This window comes from Ipomoea nil, unplaced genomic scaffold (genome assembly GCF_001879475.1).
Source record: "Ipomoea nil cultivar Tokyo-kokei standard unplaced genomic scaffold, Asagao_1.1 scaffold2653, whole genome shotgun sequence".
Classification (NCBI taxonomy): domain Eukaryota; kingdom Viridiplantae; phylum Streptophyta; class Magnoliopsida; order Solanales; family Convolvulaceae; genus Ipomoea; species Ipomoea nil.
In genome coordinates this window covers 1,904,664-1,920,865 of record NW_017619081.1, presented here as the reverse complement: position 1 = coordinate 1,920,865, position 16,202 = coordinate 1,904,664, and the positions used below count along the sequence as shown (strand labels likewise).

Below are 16,202 nucleotides of genomic sequence, written 5' to 3'. Positions count from 1 at the left end.
CATAATTATTCGGGTTTATAAGAAATATAAAACTCAATTTGAATTTCGGATGTTAGTATGGAATTATAATGATATTATCAAATTATAATATATTAACAGAGCATTTGGTTGGAAGGAAGGAATGAATTAGAAAGGGATATAAATTGTAATTCAGTAGGAAAAGAATAACTGAATAAGATAAGAATAAAATAATAATTCAAATTACATTATTTGGTAAGCAAGAATAGAATTATTGGGAATCGGAAAAAAAAAAATTAATATAAAGACTAAAATATCCTTATGTAATAATAATAATAATAATAATAATAATAATAATAATAATAATAATAATAATAATAATAATCAAGGGAAAAATGGTCTATTTCCTTAGTTTAATTTTTTCCTCCAACCAAATACTGTAATTCCAATTTCACAAATGGAGAGAATTGCAATATTCTCCAACCAAACACTGTAATTCGGATGACTAAAAAATTGTGTTGTAATTAAATTACAACTACATTTATCAAACCAAACAGCCCATAAAATTATAATTATCAATGCACTAATGCAAAACAAACAGCCCATAAAATTATAATTACCAATGCACTAATGCGTTCTCTATTGTTCAAGATTTTGCTTGATTGGGTTTTAACAGTTTTGGAGGAGTCTCGAAACAACCTTCACCAAATTCTGTGAGAGGACACAAATGGTCTGAGTTATACAGTTAGACATTATAATGCCCCGTTTGGTTCACGGAATAGGCCGAGAATAGCATAGCATTCTCAGTAATAGGCCTATTCCTTTGTTTGGTAACCATTTCTATTACTAGGAATAATATTCCCGGTAATAGCCTATTACCTCAAATAAGGTAATAGCTATTACTAGGACCCCCTGGTATTAGCCTATTACTGAACGCTCAGGAGTAGATTTTAGAATCTATTTCCTTTTTTACCCCTTTCTTTAACCTAATTTTTTTATCCTATATATAAATTTATCCTATTTCACCACCGTCGTCGCCACCACCACCATCACCGCCGCCGCCGCCACCACCACCATCGCTGCCGCCACCACCACCACCATCACCATAACCGTCGCCGCCCCCACCACTGCCACCGCCACCGCCACCACCACCACTACCACCACAGCACCACCACCGCCACCGCCACCACCAGTGCCAGAACCACCACCCAGCAGCACCACCGCCGCCACAACCGTCGCCGCCCCCACCACAACCGTCACCGTTACCACCACCACCGTCGCCCCCACCACTGTCACCGCCACCACCACCACTACCACTACCACCCCAACACCACCACCACCACCGCCACCACCACCATCACCACCACCGCCACCACCATCGCCACCACCACCACCACCACCGCCACCACTACCACCACCATCGCCACCATCACATATTTTTATAAGGGTATTTATGTCTTTTAAAACATATTTCATTTCTATTCCTTAAATCAACCAAACACTGTAATATAATTCCTAAAGTCTATTCCTTCCGCGAACCAAACAATAGAATACAATTCCTATTCTATTCCTTGCCTATTCCATTCCTTATGGAATATCATTCCTATTACCTCAAAATTCATTTCGTGAACCAAACGTGCTGTAATTGTCATTTCTTTTCTATTGTATCAAAGGCATACAATTGACAGAAAATAGAATTTACGCATTGTGTTTAGCAGAGGACCATGAAGGGCTAAGTCTACCGTGAGAAGAGTTAGGGAGGAGTTATAACTAAGCTAGTCTACAGAAATAATATTAGAATAGATAAAAGACTAATGGCCCGTTTGGTTCACGGAATAGGCCGAGAATGGCATAGCATTCGCAGTAATAGGCCTATCCCGTTGTTTGGTAACCATTTCTATTACCAGGAATAATATTCCTGGTAATAGCCTATTACCTCAAATAAGGTAATAGCTATTACTAGGCCCCCCTGGTATTAACCTATTACTAAACGCTCAGGAATAGATTTTAGAATCTATTTCCTTTTTTACCCCTTTCTTTAACCTAATTTTATTATTCTATATATAAATTTATCCTATTTCACCACCGTCGTCGTCGCCGCCACCACCAACACCACCATCGCCGCCCCCACCACTGCCACCGCCACCACCACCACTACCACCGTCACCACCACCATCACCACCACCACCACCGCCACCACCATCGCCGCTGCCGCCACCACCACCACCGCCTGCAGCACCACCGCCACCACCACCACCACCGCCACAACCGTCGCCGCCCCCACCACCACTGCCACAACCGTTATCGTCAACCGTCACCGTCACCACCACCACCGTCGCCCCCACCACTGCCACCGCCACCACCACCACTACCACCCCAGCACCACCACTACCACCACCGCCACCGCCACCACCACCATCACCACCACCGCCACCACCATCGCCGCCGCCGTCACCACTACACCGCCACCAAAACCACCACCCAGCAACACCACCGCCACCACCACTACCACCACCGCCCCCACCACCACTGCCACAACCGTCATCGTCAACCGTCACCGTCACCACCACCACCGTCGCCCCCACCACTGCCACCGCCACCACCACCACTACCACCCCAGCACCACCACCACCACCGCCACCACCACCATCACCACCACCGCCACCACCACCACCACCATCACCACCACCGCCACCGCCACCACCACCATCGCCGCCATCACATATTTTTATAAGGGTATTTATGTCTTTTAAAACATATTTCATTTCTATTCCTTAAATCAACCAAACACTGTAATATAATTCATAAAGTCTATTCCTTCCGCGAACCAAACAATAGAATACAATTCCTATTCTATTCCTTGCCTATTTCATTCCTTATGGAATAACATTCCTATTACCTCAAAATTCATTCCGTGAACCAAACGTGCTGTAAATGTAATATCAGCCACATGTAGGCTTACTAGCTAGGAGATTGTTGGGCGGAGACCTGAAGGGTCAACTCCATCATACTGTCTCTCGAAAATATGACGGTATAAAGAAATAAAGTTGCAACTTCGCAACTAACAATAATTTTTTGTGTAGTGGTTAGGGATCGGCATAAATCAAGTCTAACCCAAAAAATCGCGGGTTTTGACCCGTTCTGGCCCAAATTGGTTCAAATTTGAGCTGGAACGGGCTGAACCCGAATAAAAGATAGCCCTAATAACCTAAAATGGTTCGGGTTTGGGATTTAAATTTCGAGTCAAATCCGAACCCGAAACAATTTATTATTATCTCGGTTCGGGTTTTAGATACCAAAATGGCCAACCCACAAATTTCGGGTACCCAAAATTAACATTGGGTTGAATTCGAACCCAACCCGTGCCCACCCCTAATAATAGTAAGCCGTCCATCTTAAGAAGTGATTTCACTCACACGTTTAAGTGTCAGCAATAGAAAATAAATGAGGAATATAAATCAAATGTACCAACTTACTAAGGAGGCCCTGTAAAACATGAAAAATATGAAAATTTATTATACGATGATAAAAGAAACAAACAAGCTTGAATTGAATGAATAGGGGAACAACAAAGATCAGATCAGTTTCTTGGCCTAATAACAAGGAAAGAAACAAGCAATGCAAGGAACCCTAACATGGCCGCCGGAGAAGAACTGATGCAACTACGAGATTTCGCCGGATAAGTATAAGAGGAGTCGTCGTCGTACGTTCCTCCATAGTATTCTGCTAAAACAACATCCATGCAAATGTAGAAAACAGCAAAAGCTAAGGTTGCAAAACCCCCAAAAACCATAGTTATTACCACTTCAAACGTCTAACAACTAGACAACCTTATTACATACTGTGTATATTGCAATATGTTCTTGTTTACAAATGCATGTGTGCTTCTATATATACAGTTGAGCTGAGGATTCTTTAACATATATGGAGTAAAATATAAATTTATAATTCAACTATTAGTTTAGACTTTTAATTAAAGTGCAATATATCATCCAATTTAATATCAAAGTCAACACATGCAAAAGGCCAGGTCAGTTCGAATTTCCATGTTGCTTGATAAAAAGAGACTATAGTCCAGTCATTACGTGTGACCCTTCAAAAAGTAATTGGCTCACACAGTGGCAAAAAATAATAGTAATTGGCCAGATATTATCTTGTAAAAAATCATGAGTATTTCGATATATATATATATATATATATATATATATATATATATATATATATATATATATATATATATATATATATATATATATATATAATCAAGTGAGAACCAACATTAACATGCGAACTTACGAACTTCTGAAAGCTAAGATTGCACCACAACTATTACATGATTGTATCGGTACGGCTTCAGGTGCAGTGCAATCATATATATATTAAGTGCAGCGCAATCCATCAGAAGTTTGTAGGTAAAAAAGAGACTATAGTCCAATCGTTGCGTGTGACCCTTCAAAAAGTAATTCGCTCGCATAGTGTCAAAAAGTAATAGTAATTGACTAGATATTATCTTGTAAAGAATCATGAGTATTTCGATATATATATATATATATATATATATATATATATATATATATATATATATATATATATATATATATATATATATATAATCGAGAACCAACATTAACATGCGAATCTGTGAACTTCTGTAAGATTATTGCACAATAACTACTACATGATTACATATAGTAAGTGCAATCATATAGTAAGTGCAGTGCAATCCATCAGAAGTTTGCAGGTTGTAGTATTTGTTCTATACTTTTCTCAAACTTTTTCAGCTCAAAGAATCAATGCCCTTACCACCGGAGTTCCCATTTAAAATGATAACAAAAGTATTATCACACTATATAGCAGTTGGTGAATAATAAACGTATAGTCCAACTATCAAGTTATATTTTTAGTTGGCCGGAATAGAACACCTACATACATCATTTAATATTTTTGTTACTAGAAACTAATTAACGCTTTTGAGTTTAATTTGTTAGTTGGCATTACAACTCAGAAAGTGGTTGTGCCATTATTCAATTATGGGGCAATATTCGTTTTTATTAATTTATGCTAACCATTGAGTTGAAGAAGCTAATGACTATGATTCGTGATGACCACGATTGATCAAATATTGTATTTAACTAACTATTAATGTATCTTTCAACTAACCGTCCAGCTTGATTGAGATATATATTGTTATAAATATATGTATTAAGTGGACATTATTAGTGTAACGGATGTAACGGTTTGTCATTATGCTTATCATTATTGTACCCATTATTACATTTGTATATTTGTATATTATATATACGTTGTAGCATTTGTACATGGGGAAGAGGTTGAATAAGAATTCCTTTGTGCAAGCTAGTGTTGTCAAATTATGAATATATATTTATGTAATTCTGGACATATAGTTATGAAATTGTGGATATATAGTTATGAAATTATGGATATATCCTACTGTTTGAATACGAATGGAAACCGCCTAACGCTGTTAACGACGATTCGAACGGGATTTTTTAAAAAAAAATGAAACGCTGTCATTTTGCAACTGGTGCACACGGTTGCACAGCATAACGATTGCACCTTGCAAGGTGGGAACGGTTCCAAATTCATAATTTCTATACTGTATATTCATAATTTTTAAATTGTAGATTCAGAATTTCTATACCGTAGATTCATAATTTAAATACAGTAGATTCATAATTTCTATATAGTATATTCATAATTTCTATACTGCAGATTCATAATATCTGTACTGTAGATTTATAATTTCTAAACTGTATAGTTATCAAGTTATGAACATATAATTCTGGGATTTGTGAATACAGAATTCAACAATTGGGAATATCGAAAATTATGAACATATAGCTCTATAATTATGAACATATATTTATAAAATTATGAACATATAGCTTTATCACATGTTCACAAACCTAATACTGTATATTCATAATTTCTATACTGTAGATTCATAATTTCTACACTGTAAATTCATACTGAAGATGAAACAATGCGATTGCGAAGTGAAAAACGCCGTTAACGACAAGTGAAAAATAATTTTTTATTAAAAAAATTATTAATCCCAAGTATAGAAATTATGAATCTGGAATCGTACCCACCTTACAAGGTGGGCACATTTCCACAGTATAATTTGCCTTGCAAAGTGGACACAGTTCCAAAGCATAACATTCCATAAATATGACAACCAAATCAAAGTCGAATATTCCATCCTTACAAGAAAATTAGGCTGCATTTGGCCCAACCAAATTTTTATAAAATGACGACATCGGTAGCCCATTACGGTCTATGGCAAGAATCATGGCAAATTATGGTCCACACAACGTTATGTGGATTATAACAAAAAGTACATTTTTAATATATTAAATGTATATTATTTTTGTATTGAATGTACATTATACAATATAACATACACTCAGAACAAAAATAATATACATTCCCTGAATACAACGTACATTATTTTTGTACTGAATGTACATTATATTTGTACTGAATGTACATTATTTTACATTAAACAAAATATGTTCCACACAATAATGATTGAAGAATCATTACAGAAAATTATGCTGTGGACTCGTGTCCACAATGCATTGTGGATACGAGTTCAAAACGACATCGTTTTCAGGGAAAACGATGTCATTTCAGTTTAAAAAAATTGATTTTGTCTCGCCGTTAACGGCGTTATTCGTTTGTGGAATTATGAATGTACAGTTATGGAATTATGAACACAGAGCTCTGACATTATGAACTTACAATTATGAATATATAGTGATAAAATTATGAACATAAAACTATAAAATTATGAACATAAAGCTTCGAACATTATGAATGTACAGTGATGAAATTATGAATGTACAGTTATGGAATTATGAACACAGAGCTCTGACATTATGAACTTACAATTATGAACATATAGTGATAAAATTATGAATTTACAGTTATTGAATTATGAATGTACAGTTATTGAATTATGAATGTACAGTCACGGAATTATGAATGTACAGTTATGGAAGTATGAATGTACAGTTATGTAATTATGAACACAGAGCTCTGACGTTATGAACTTATTACAATTATGAATATATAGTAATAAAATTATGAACATATGCTCCTATAACGAAGCGGTGTGAAATAAAAAAAAAAATGGTGGAAGATAACGGTGCCACTAACGGCACCGTTACCGTGTCCACAATGTATGCTGGAAAACGGGTCCATAGCATAACGATTGAATCATTACTATGTAGATCATAGTTTACACAATTGTATGAACTATACTATTAAATAAGAGTTAATTTCATTTTTGGTCCTAGATTTATAGGTAACAATTTACTTTTAGTTCTTTTTTATTAGGACATCCTCATTTGGTCCTAGTATTATTGTGGCATGACCATTTTAAGTCATCTACCAACAAAATTGTTGAAATATCGTTAAATACAAAGACATTTCAATCTTTTTTATACAAAATTAGTTGAACCGCTATCCTCTACTATAATAAAAACAGAAACATTTTGGAATATAAAATAAGAAAACAACTTCCCGCCCATATAAAACACTGCGTTTAGACTATGCAAAAAATATCAGGAAACACAATTATTAATTACCTAGGTATTTACAATTCAACTTTTCGTATTCCAAGAACATTGTCTCAGCCACCACTATTAAATTACTATCTAAACCAATGCTATTAATCAAAGACACCACATCTGTCCTACATGATAAGCAAATGAAGATAAGGTTCTGTTCTGTTCGTAGAGAATTTTAACCTTCTAAACCATCGAGCAAATGAAGAAGCTTACAGGTTCCGTTCGTATAGGATCCAAGAGAAAATCTGCTGACAACAACAAAGGTAAGTAATACATTCATGTATCCATAAATCATTTTAAATCTTAATTATGGTTTAATTTGCAATTATGGAATCTGCTCGCTTTTTGTTCTTCACAGGATCTGGCTTACCACTTTTGTCATTGAAGGGGTCCTCAAGTGTAGGTAGGCTGAAACACATGCCCTATTGATTCAGAATAGACCTAAATTTCCAACTCAAGAGAAGTAATCACGAACAACAGAGGTAGGGATAAATTCCATCATGTACCACATCTATCATTTATGCAAAAATTTGTTAACGAGCAATGAGAATAACACATAAGAAAATGCTGAAATATATTGCAAAATCTTATTAGTTTTTAACCAGCGAGTACAAAATATGATATTGAAATACATTTCTCACAACTTAAATAGATAATCAAAAATATATTTCTTATTCCAAGGAACAGGAATAAAAACAATGCATAAAACCTAGTCATTCCTCAAGCTAAAAAAACCTTTTAAGAAGAATCCACCATATCATCCAGAAAGCAATTTGCAAAGTTATACCCTCATAGATTCTAACTCACCTCAACTAAAAGCTTTAATCCCAAGTTAGCTGTAATCTGCTGTGAGATTCAATTTCCATTTTCCACATCCAACTCTCATTAGCACAAGCTCATATTTAAACCCCAGCACTAGCATGTTCACAATAAATTCATTAAATACTAATTTATGCTTTGGCAGTACATACATATTCATATATAAGCTCACATAAAGCAAAATTCTTACCATATTTCGGAGTGCATTCGCCCCTTTTCCGTCGTCTTGAATCCATTGCAATGTAGGGAAGAAATTTGCTTTGCTTCCTTAGGGTTTTCTTTGGGCGAATTTACCTGGCGAAATTGATAAACCCATGAACACAGAAAGGCGAAATTGATAAACAGAGATTGACGAATTTGATAAACACAGATTGACGAATTTGCTTGGCGAATTTCTGGGGAATTATTGCTTGAGCAGACTGCAGTCGCAAGGTTGGGAATTCTCGGTCAATTTTTTTTTAACCTGTTGGCGCGGTGAAATAAGATTGAAAGTACATATTTAACCCTATACTTAACACCCATTTGACGGATTAGATAACAGAGGACAATATTGAGTAATAACACAAAAGTCTAGGACTAGTTTAGGACACCAAAGTCGTTTAGGACAAAATTGGAAAAAACCACTATAGTCGAGGACAATTTTGAGTATTAACTCATTTTAATTTTATTAAATGTTAAATACTTCAACCGTAAACAATAACATAATTAATTTGATTCATAACATAATAATATTTTTTGTCCACAGAAAATGAAATTGATGTAAGTACTAAAATAAGCAGAGCTTCAAATTGTGGGGGTGATGGTACCGAACGAAATCATCTATATGGTGTATTCCAAGCATCACTATCTACTTCATTGAGTGTAGTTTCTCATGGTTAGCTATCAAGTATCATATGTGATTTCCTTTTTTTTTTTTTTTTTTAATGTATGTTTTTTTGACATAATTTTTTTTTATGTATGTTTAATTGTTAATATGTTCTAAATATATCATTTGTAGAACGTACATTGGTTAGTTCATCAATCAGCAACATATATCATGTGTCCTCAAACAATGGATCTTCTACAATGAATTTTATCCAAAATTAGAAACGTATACCATTGATTGATCTAACCAATAGTAAATGTGTGGAATACACGAGAATTAATAGTTTGATTGTAATTATTATTTTTTTTGAGAACTATTGTAATTATTAAATAGTAGATTCTCATAATGCAAAGTGACTCAATGTCTAACGTTTGGCCGTATTATTTGATTGCAGAACAAAGTCAATTGTTGAATGCCCAAAATAGCTATACAACTCCAACGAACAAATATGAGACACAAGTTACCGTACACAATTCTACTGATAATCTTAGTGTTATCACTAATGGTAATTATAACATTACATTGAATGTATGATAATTCATTAAATACTATTTCAGTCTCAAATACAACATTAATCTAAAACTTATAACGAAAGTACAGGTTATCATTGTAATACGATAACACCGTCACCCGATCTATATGATTCAAGTGGTTTTTTAGTCCCACCAACAATTAACAACCCAATTCAAGGTGAGTGTATAATAGTGTATTGTCATTGATAATTATTCCCTGTATGAGAAGTAACTAACTATTTTAAATATTTTAGATTACAGTGACGAACAACTGCATCGTCCTGAGCAATTATTCAATAACAACATGGAAATTGGACAATCTTCCCATAAATATTGTCGAAATTTATATCCTGATTTTGACGATGTCAATGACACAGTTATGTAGAACATGATTAACGGTTAGTATAAATAAAAAAATATCGTGCTTATTATGTGTAAATTGGAATATGATTTCAAATAGTATACAAAATAAAAATATTCTGACCATCGATAGTGTGTTAAAGTAAAATTATTAATATTTATGTAGAATATTTAATTAATTTTATTAATATGTTAATTATTATTTAATATAGATATAGATAATCAGGATGATACAGAAAATGAGGTGCCAATGCAGCTTGATACAAATGTTGGTACAAATCCTCAAACTCAAAACAATTGTACCGATCTAAGTGCCCGCATGTGTGAAGCCTTGGGTGATCAACCACAATGTCTTCCTCTATTACAAGAGGGTTAGTGTATAAGAATATAATTTCATAAACTATTTAAATTATTTACCAATTAATAACATAATAATTATCTTATATTCCAGTGGTAACTGTAGACTTTGGAGACCCCAATGACATGTGTGAGCATTGTAGCTATTTTTTCTGGTATGAGGAAAGACTAGGCAAGGCTAGAACTCAAAAGTAGCTAAATACTCAGGATGTTGTGCAAATGGAAAGATCAAACTGCCTAGAATCTCATTACCACCGAAGAAGTTGTACGATCTTTTTTTCACACCCAGCGATAAACAAAAGCATTTTTTGCAAAATATCAGATCGTACAATAACATGTTCTGTTTCACCTCAATGGGTGCCAAGATAGATAGAACAATCAACAGTGGATCATCCCCCCCCCCCCCCCCCCCCCCCCTCATTTTTAGGATACATGGTCAAAACTTTCATCGAATAGGTATCTTGATGCCACCCGATGGGGGCCAACCGAAGTTTGCACAATTGTATATTCATGACACTGATAATGAGGTTAAAAACCGTATCGCGTCCGTCAGGTACACTTGATCAAACCATTATTTTTTGGTTTATTCAAATAATATAAACTCTAATTTTATGACGTACAATATACAACTAATAAATTTCTTCGTTCATGTATAAGGGGATAACATAGCTACCCAAGAGTTGCACATTGCGGTGGTGGAGGATATTAAGGAGGTTCTAGACGGAAATAATGTTTTGGTTCAATCATTCCGTATGGCCAAAGCAGAAATTGATAGTAATCCAGGCATAGAAATCAAGATGAGATTAATTGGTAAGAGAACAAAAGATGCAAGGACTTATAACTTACCAACGACATCAGAGGTTGCTGCACTTATTGTCGGGGATTTAGATCCAAATATGGGCCAGAGAGATATTTTAGTTGAAAGTAAATCAGGTTTGCTAAAGCGAATTTCTGAATTGAGCCCATCATACCTACCATTGCAATATCCAGTACTATTCCCCTATGGGGAAGATGGGTATAGAGAGGACATACAGTTTGCTAATAGAGGATCTAACAACAATAATGCAAGGCATCGTATATCTCAACGGGAGTATTTTGCTTATACGCTGCATGAAAGGTTAATAGAGACTTCTAGCATATTGTATGCCAGGAGACTGTTACAACAATTTATTGTTGATGCATACACTATGGTTGAATCTGCTCGACTTATATACATAAGGACACACCAGAAGTCGTTGAGATGCGAAGCTTTGAAAGGATTGACAGATGCATTTACAAGAGGTGAAGTACATGCTAGCACCCAAGGTAAGCGGATATTATTACCGTCAAGTTTTACGGGCGGAGCAAGGTACATGATCCAAAATTACCAGGATGCAATGGCCATTTGTAGACACGTTGGGTATCCAAATCTATTTATAACGTTCACGTGTAATCCAAAATGGCCAGAAATACAGCGGTATATTAGCAACAGAAATCTCAATGCGGAAGACCGTCCAGATATTTTATGCCGTATATTCAAGATGAAATTGGATTGCCTAATAAAGGAAGTAAAGGCCGGTGAGCTATTTGGTCATGTGAAAGCAGGTATATATTGAATTACATTAGACAATCCAATTTATTTATTCTATGCAAAAAAACATCTTAACCTAATTTAATAATATTTTGTTTTTGTAGTTATTTACACCATTGAGTTCCAAAAACGTGGATTGCCACATGCACATATTCTGATATTCCTCAAGAACAAAGGAGACATGATGAGTACCACATTTATGGATAGAGTCATAAAGGCCGAGGTACCAGACAAGACCGTGGACGTGGAATACTACAATGCAGTAGAGGAATTCATGGTTCACGGACCGTGTGGGAACGCTAGAAGAAATTCACCTTGCATGGTTAATGGGAAGTGTTCAAAACACTTCCCCAAACGGTTTGTGGAAGAGTCCAGTTTCGATCAAGATGGGTATCCAATTTACATGCGTTGCGATGACGGCAGAACAGTTAAAAAGAATGGTGTAGAACTCGACAGTCGCTACATTTTCTCGCATAATAGGTACTTGCTTTTGCAGTACAAGGCCCATATCAATGTAGAATGGTGCAACCAGTCGAGATCAATCAAGTATCTTTTCAAGTATGTCAACAAGGGTAATGACAGGGTCACTGCTGAATTTTATAAAAGTACTACGGATGAAAATGGTGAAGAAGTGGTGGATGAGATTAATACGTACTATGACTGTAGGTACGTATCGACTTGCGAGGCATCATGGCGACTATTTGGTTATGAAGTCCAACATCGGACTCATGCTGTTGAGAGACTAAGCTTCCACCTCCCAGATAGTTAGTCAATTGTATTCGCTGATGATGACAACATTGATAACGTTTTAGGTCGAGAAACTGTGGGGCAAAGTATGTTCAAAGGTTGGTTTGAAGCCAACAAAAAATATGAAGCTGCACGATTGTTAACATACATTGAAATGCCAAATAAATTTGTTTGGAAGAAAGAAGTCAGAGAGTGGCATCCAAGAAAGAAGGGATTTTCAGTTGGTCGCATTTTCTTTGTACCTCCAGGTAGTGGTGAAATATACTATTTGAGATGTCTTCTGAATATTGTCCGTGGACCGACCAGTTTTAAAGATATTATGACATTTAATGGTGTAGAATACTTGGCATTTAGGGATGCATGTTACGCCCGTGGACTATTAGATGATGACAAAGAGTATATTGATGCAATTGAGGAAGCAAGTCATTGGTCATCTGCACATGTGATCAGAAAGTTGTTTGTTATATTGTTGATTTCTAACTCACTATCAAGGCCTGAACATGTATGGGAAGCAGTGTGGCATCATTTAGCCGAGGACGCTGAATTCATGCATAGGAAACAACTAAATAAGCCAGGTATTCTATTATTGCATACAACATATCTAATATTACATTTGCATACATTATGATAAATATTTATATAATATATATATATATATATATATATATATATATATATATATATATATATATATATATATACACACACACACACACATATATATATATATATATGTGTGTGTGTGTGTGTGTGTGTGTGTGTGTGTTACCAAAAAATTTACAATACTTTTACTGTTTACCAATTTACAGATCTTTTTCTAAAAGATTGTGAGAAAAAAAGCTTCGCTTTAATAGAGCTGGAGAAGTTGCTAATAGTACACAATAAGTCTCTTAAACACTTCCCACCAATGCCAACACCTAACATAGATGATTCAAGATTGGTTGAGAATATATTATTGTTTGAGGAGTTGAATTATGACCGTGAAGCTCTACGAGCAGATAGTGAAGAATTAGAATCACGATTGACTGATGAGCAAAGGGACATATACAATACAATCGTAAATGATCTGTCTAACGATGGGGGTGGGTTGTTCTTCGTTTATGGTTACGGTGGTACTGGGAAAACTTTTCTATAGAAGGCGTTGTCATCAAAGTTGCGGTCAAGTGGTGAAATTTTTATAAATGTGGCATCCAGTGGTATAGCATCGTTGTTACTACCGGGTGGTAGGACAGCTCATTCAAGGTTTGCCATCCCTATTGCAATAAATGAAGATTCCACATGCAACATTAAACAAGGAAGCCATCTAACGGAGTTGATAATCAGGAGTAAACTAATTATATGGGACGAAGCTCCGATGATGCACAGACACTGCTTTGAAGCGTTGGATAGGACTATGAGAGACTTGCTCCGATTTAAAAATGCGAACAGTGCTGAACATACATTTGGTGGGAAAACCGTAGTATTCGGTGGCGATTTCAGACAAATTCTACCAGTTGTGCCAAAAGGGTCGCGGCAAGATATTGTGTCTGCAACAATAAACTCATCATACCTATGGAGCAGTTGTAAGGTGTTGAGGTTGACAAAAAATCTTAGATTAAATCGGTGCATGTCGGGTACTGATATGAAGAGAGTAGAAGACTTTGCAAATTGGATTGCGAGTATAGGTGATGGAACTGTTGGTGGTCAGAATGATGGTCATGTTGAGATAGATATACCAAGAGAGATATTATTAACATCTAATGGAGACCCAATTACCAATATAGTTGCAAGTACGTTCCCTATGTTCATGTCTGGTAACTCAGATCCCAGTCTTCTAGAAGGTCAGGCGATATTAGCACCAACACTTGATGTCGTCAATTCCATAAATGAATACATGAGTGATCTACACATTGGAGATAGCCGGACGTACTACAGCTGTGATAGTGTTTGTAAATCTGATTCAAATGGTAGCTTACTTGATGAAGTGCACACCCCAGAGTTTCTAAATGGTATACGTGCATCTGGAGTTCCAAATCATGCTCTAACGTTAAAGGTAGGGTCACTAGTTATGTTGTTGAGGAATATAGACCATTCACTTGGTTTATGCAATGGAACTCGGTTGGTTGTTACTAAGTTAGCTGATCATGTTATTGAAGGCAAAATTATGTCGGGAAACAATGCAGGAACAAAAGTGTTAGTCCCGCGAATGACTATAACACCATCAGATCCAAGGTTACCTTTCAAGTTCCAGAGAAAACAGTTCCCGTTAATGTTGTCATATGCAATGACGATTAACAAGAGTCAAGGGCAAACGCTTTCACATGTTGGTTTACTGTTGAAGAAGCCTGTTTTTGTCCATGGCCAGTTGTATGTTGCTGCTTCTAGGGTGAGTAATCCAGACGGATTGAAGATTTTGATATGTAATGACTCTAACAATGTTGGTACGTCAACCACTAACGTTGTGTACCATGAAGTGTTTAATAATGTCTAGAATCTAGGGATTTATGTACTATACAATGCTAAGTTGTTTTTAAATCAAGTTTTATTGTTGTTCATATTTATTTATTTATTACAAATACATTCTCAATCATCGGGTTATATTAAGTCAGTTAATATTGTGTATTTGAAATGTAAAAAAAAAAAATTATAAATATCATTCGTGCATCGCATGGGAAAATACTAGTATTTTTTATATTTATCTTGTTGAAAACATTCATAATTGAAGACTAGAATATCCTTGTATTTACCGATATTTAAATTGTTTTGTTGATAAAAGATCAAAAGTGGTCATGCCACAATAATACTAGGATCAAATGTGGATGTTTTAATAAAAAGGACTTAAAGTGGACTGTCATGTATAAATCTAGGATAAAAAATGAAATTAACTCATTAAATAATATACATTCAGTAAACAAATAATATACTTTAAATATATTTAAAATGTACATTATAATTAAGAAAAATATATTATTTGAATACTAAAAGTATTATTTTGTATAATGTACATTCAATACATGAATATTATACTTTTAATATATTATAAATGTACTTTTAGTTATGATCAACACAATACCGTGTGAATCATGATTTACATAATAATTTGTCGGCATATTTCCCCATCTTGCGCAGATTTAAGAGCATGACGTGATAATTGCACGCAAACAGCGACATCATCTAAAGCGAATAATCAATTTTTACGTTAGCTTTAAATTATTTGTTTCAAAGCATTGAGAGAAATGTAGCGAGAGAAATGCTCCCAATTACGTCTCCACCGGAAACTAGACAATGATCACCGGAAGTTCAATAAGCCCTTGAACGCTCCCACAAGAAAACAAAGCTCCATGCTCCTGCAATGCATACCCCGGAAGACATGGTCTTGGCAGAGATCGTCCCTGAAACTCCTCTCACTGCGGGGAACTCTGGCTCCGAGAAGAGTCACA

General features: G+C 35.4%; 2 protein-coding genes and 2 long non-coding RNA genes across 4 annotated transcripts; 3 read left to right on the top strand and 1 right to left on the bottom strand.

The window, feature by feature from the left end:
- Window positions 1-7,480: 7,480 nt before the first annotated feature.
- Window positions 7,481-8,128, top strand: LOC109154776. The gene is made up of 2 exons (XR_002049782.1): window positions 7,481-7,816; window positions 7,912-8,128. It is a non-coding gene; the product is annotated as an uncharacterized LOC109154776 (long non-coding RNA).
- LOC109154775 lies at window positions 7,882-8,692 on the bottom strand. Its single transcript, XR_002049781.1, has 2 exons — window positions 8,563-8,692; window positions 7,882-7,975 (listed from the first exon to the last, which is right to left on the bottom strand). It is a non-coding gene; the product is annotated as an uncharacterized LOC109154775 (long non-coding RNA).
- A 2,526-nt stretch (window positions 8,693-11,218) lies between these two features.
- Window positions 11,219-13,918, top strand: LOC109154712. The gene is made up of 5 exons (XM_019302445.1): window positions 11,219-11,771; window positions 11,913-12,050; window positions 12,141-12,698; window positions 12,849-13,358; window positions 13,593-13,918. The coding sequence occupies exons 1-5, from the start codon at window positions 11,219-11,221 to the stop codon at window positions 13,916-13,918; spliced, it is 2,085 nt and encodes a 694-aa protein (XP_019157990.1).
- A 258-nt stretch (window positions 13,919-14,176) lies between these two features.
- Window positions 14,177-15,253, top strand: LOC109154711 (ATP-dependent DNA helicase PIF1-like). Its single transcript, XM_019302444.1, has one exon. It carries the CDS (start codon window positions 14,177-14,179, stop codon window positions 15,251-15,253), a length of 1,077 nt encoding a protein of 358 aa, XP_019157989.1.
- Window positions 15,254-16,202: the final 949 nt, after the last annotated feature.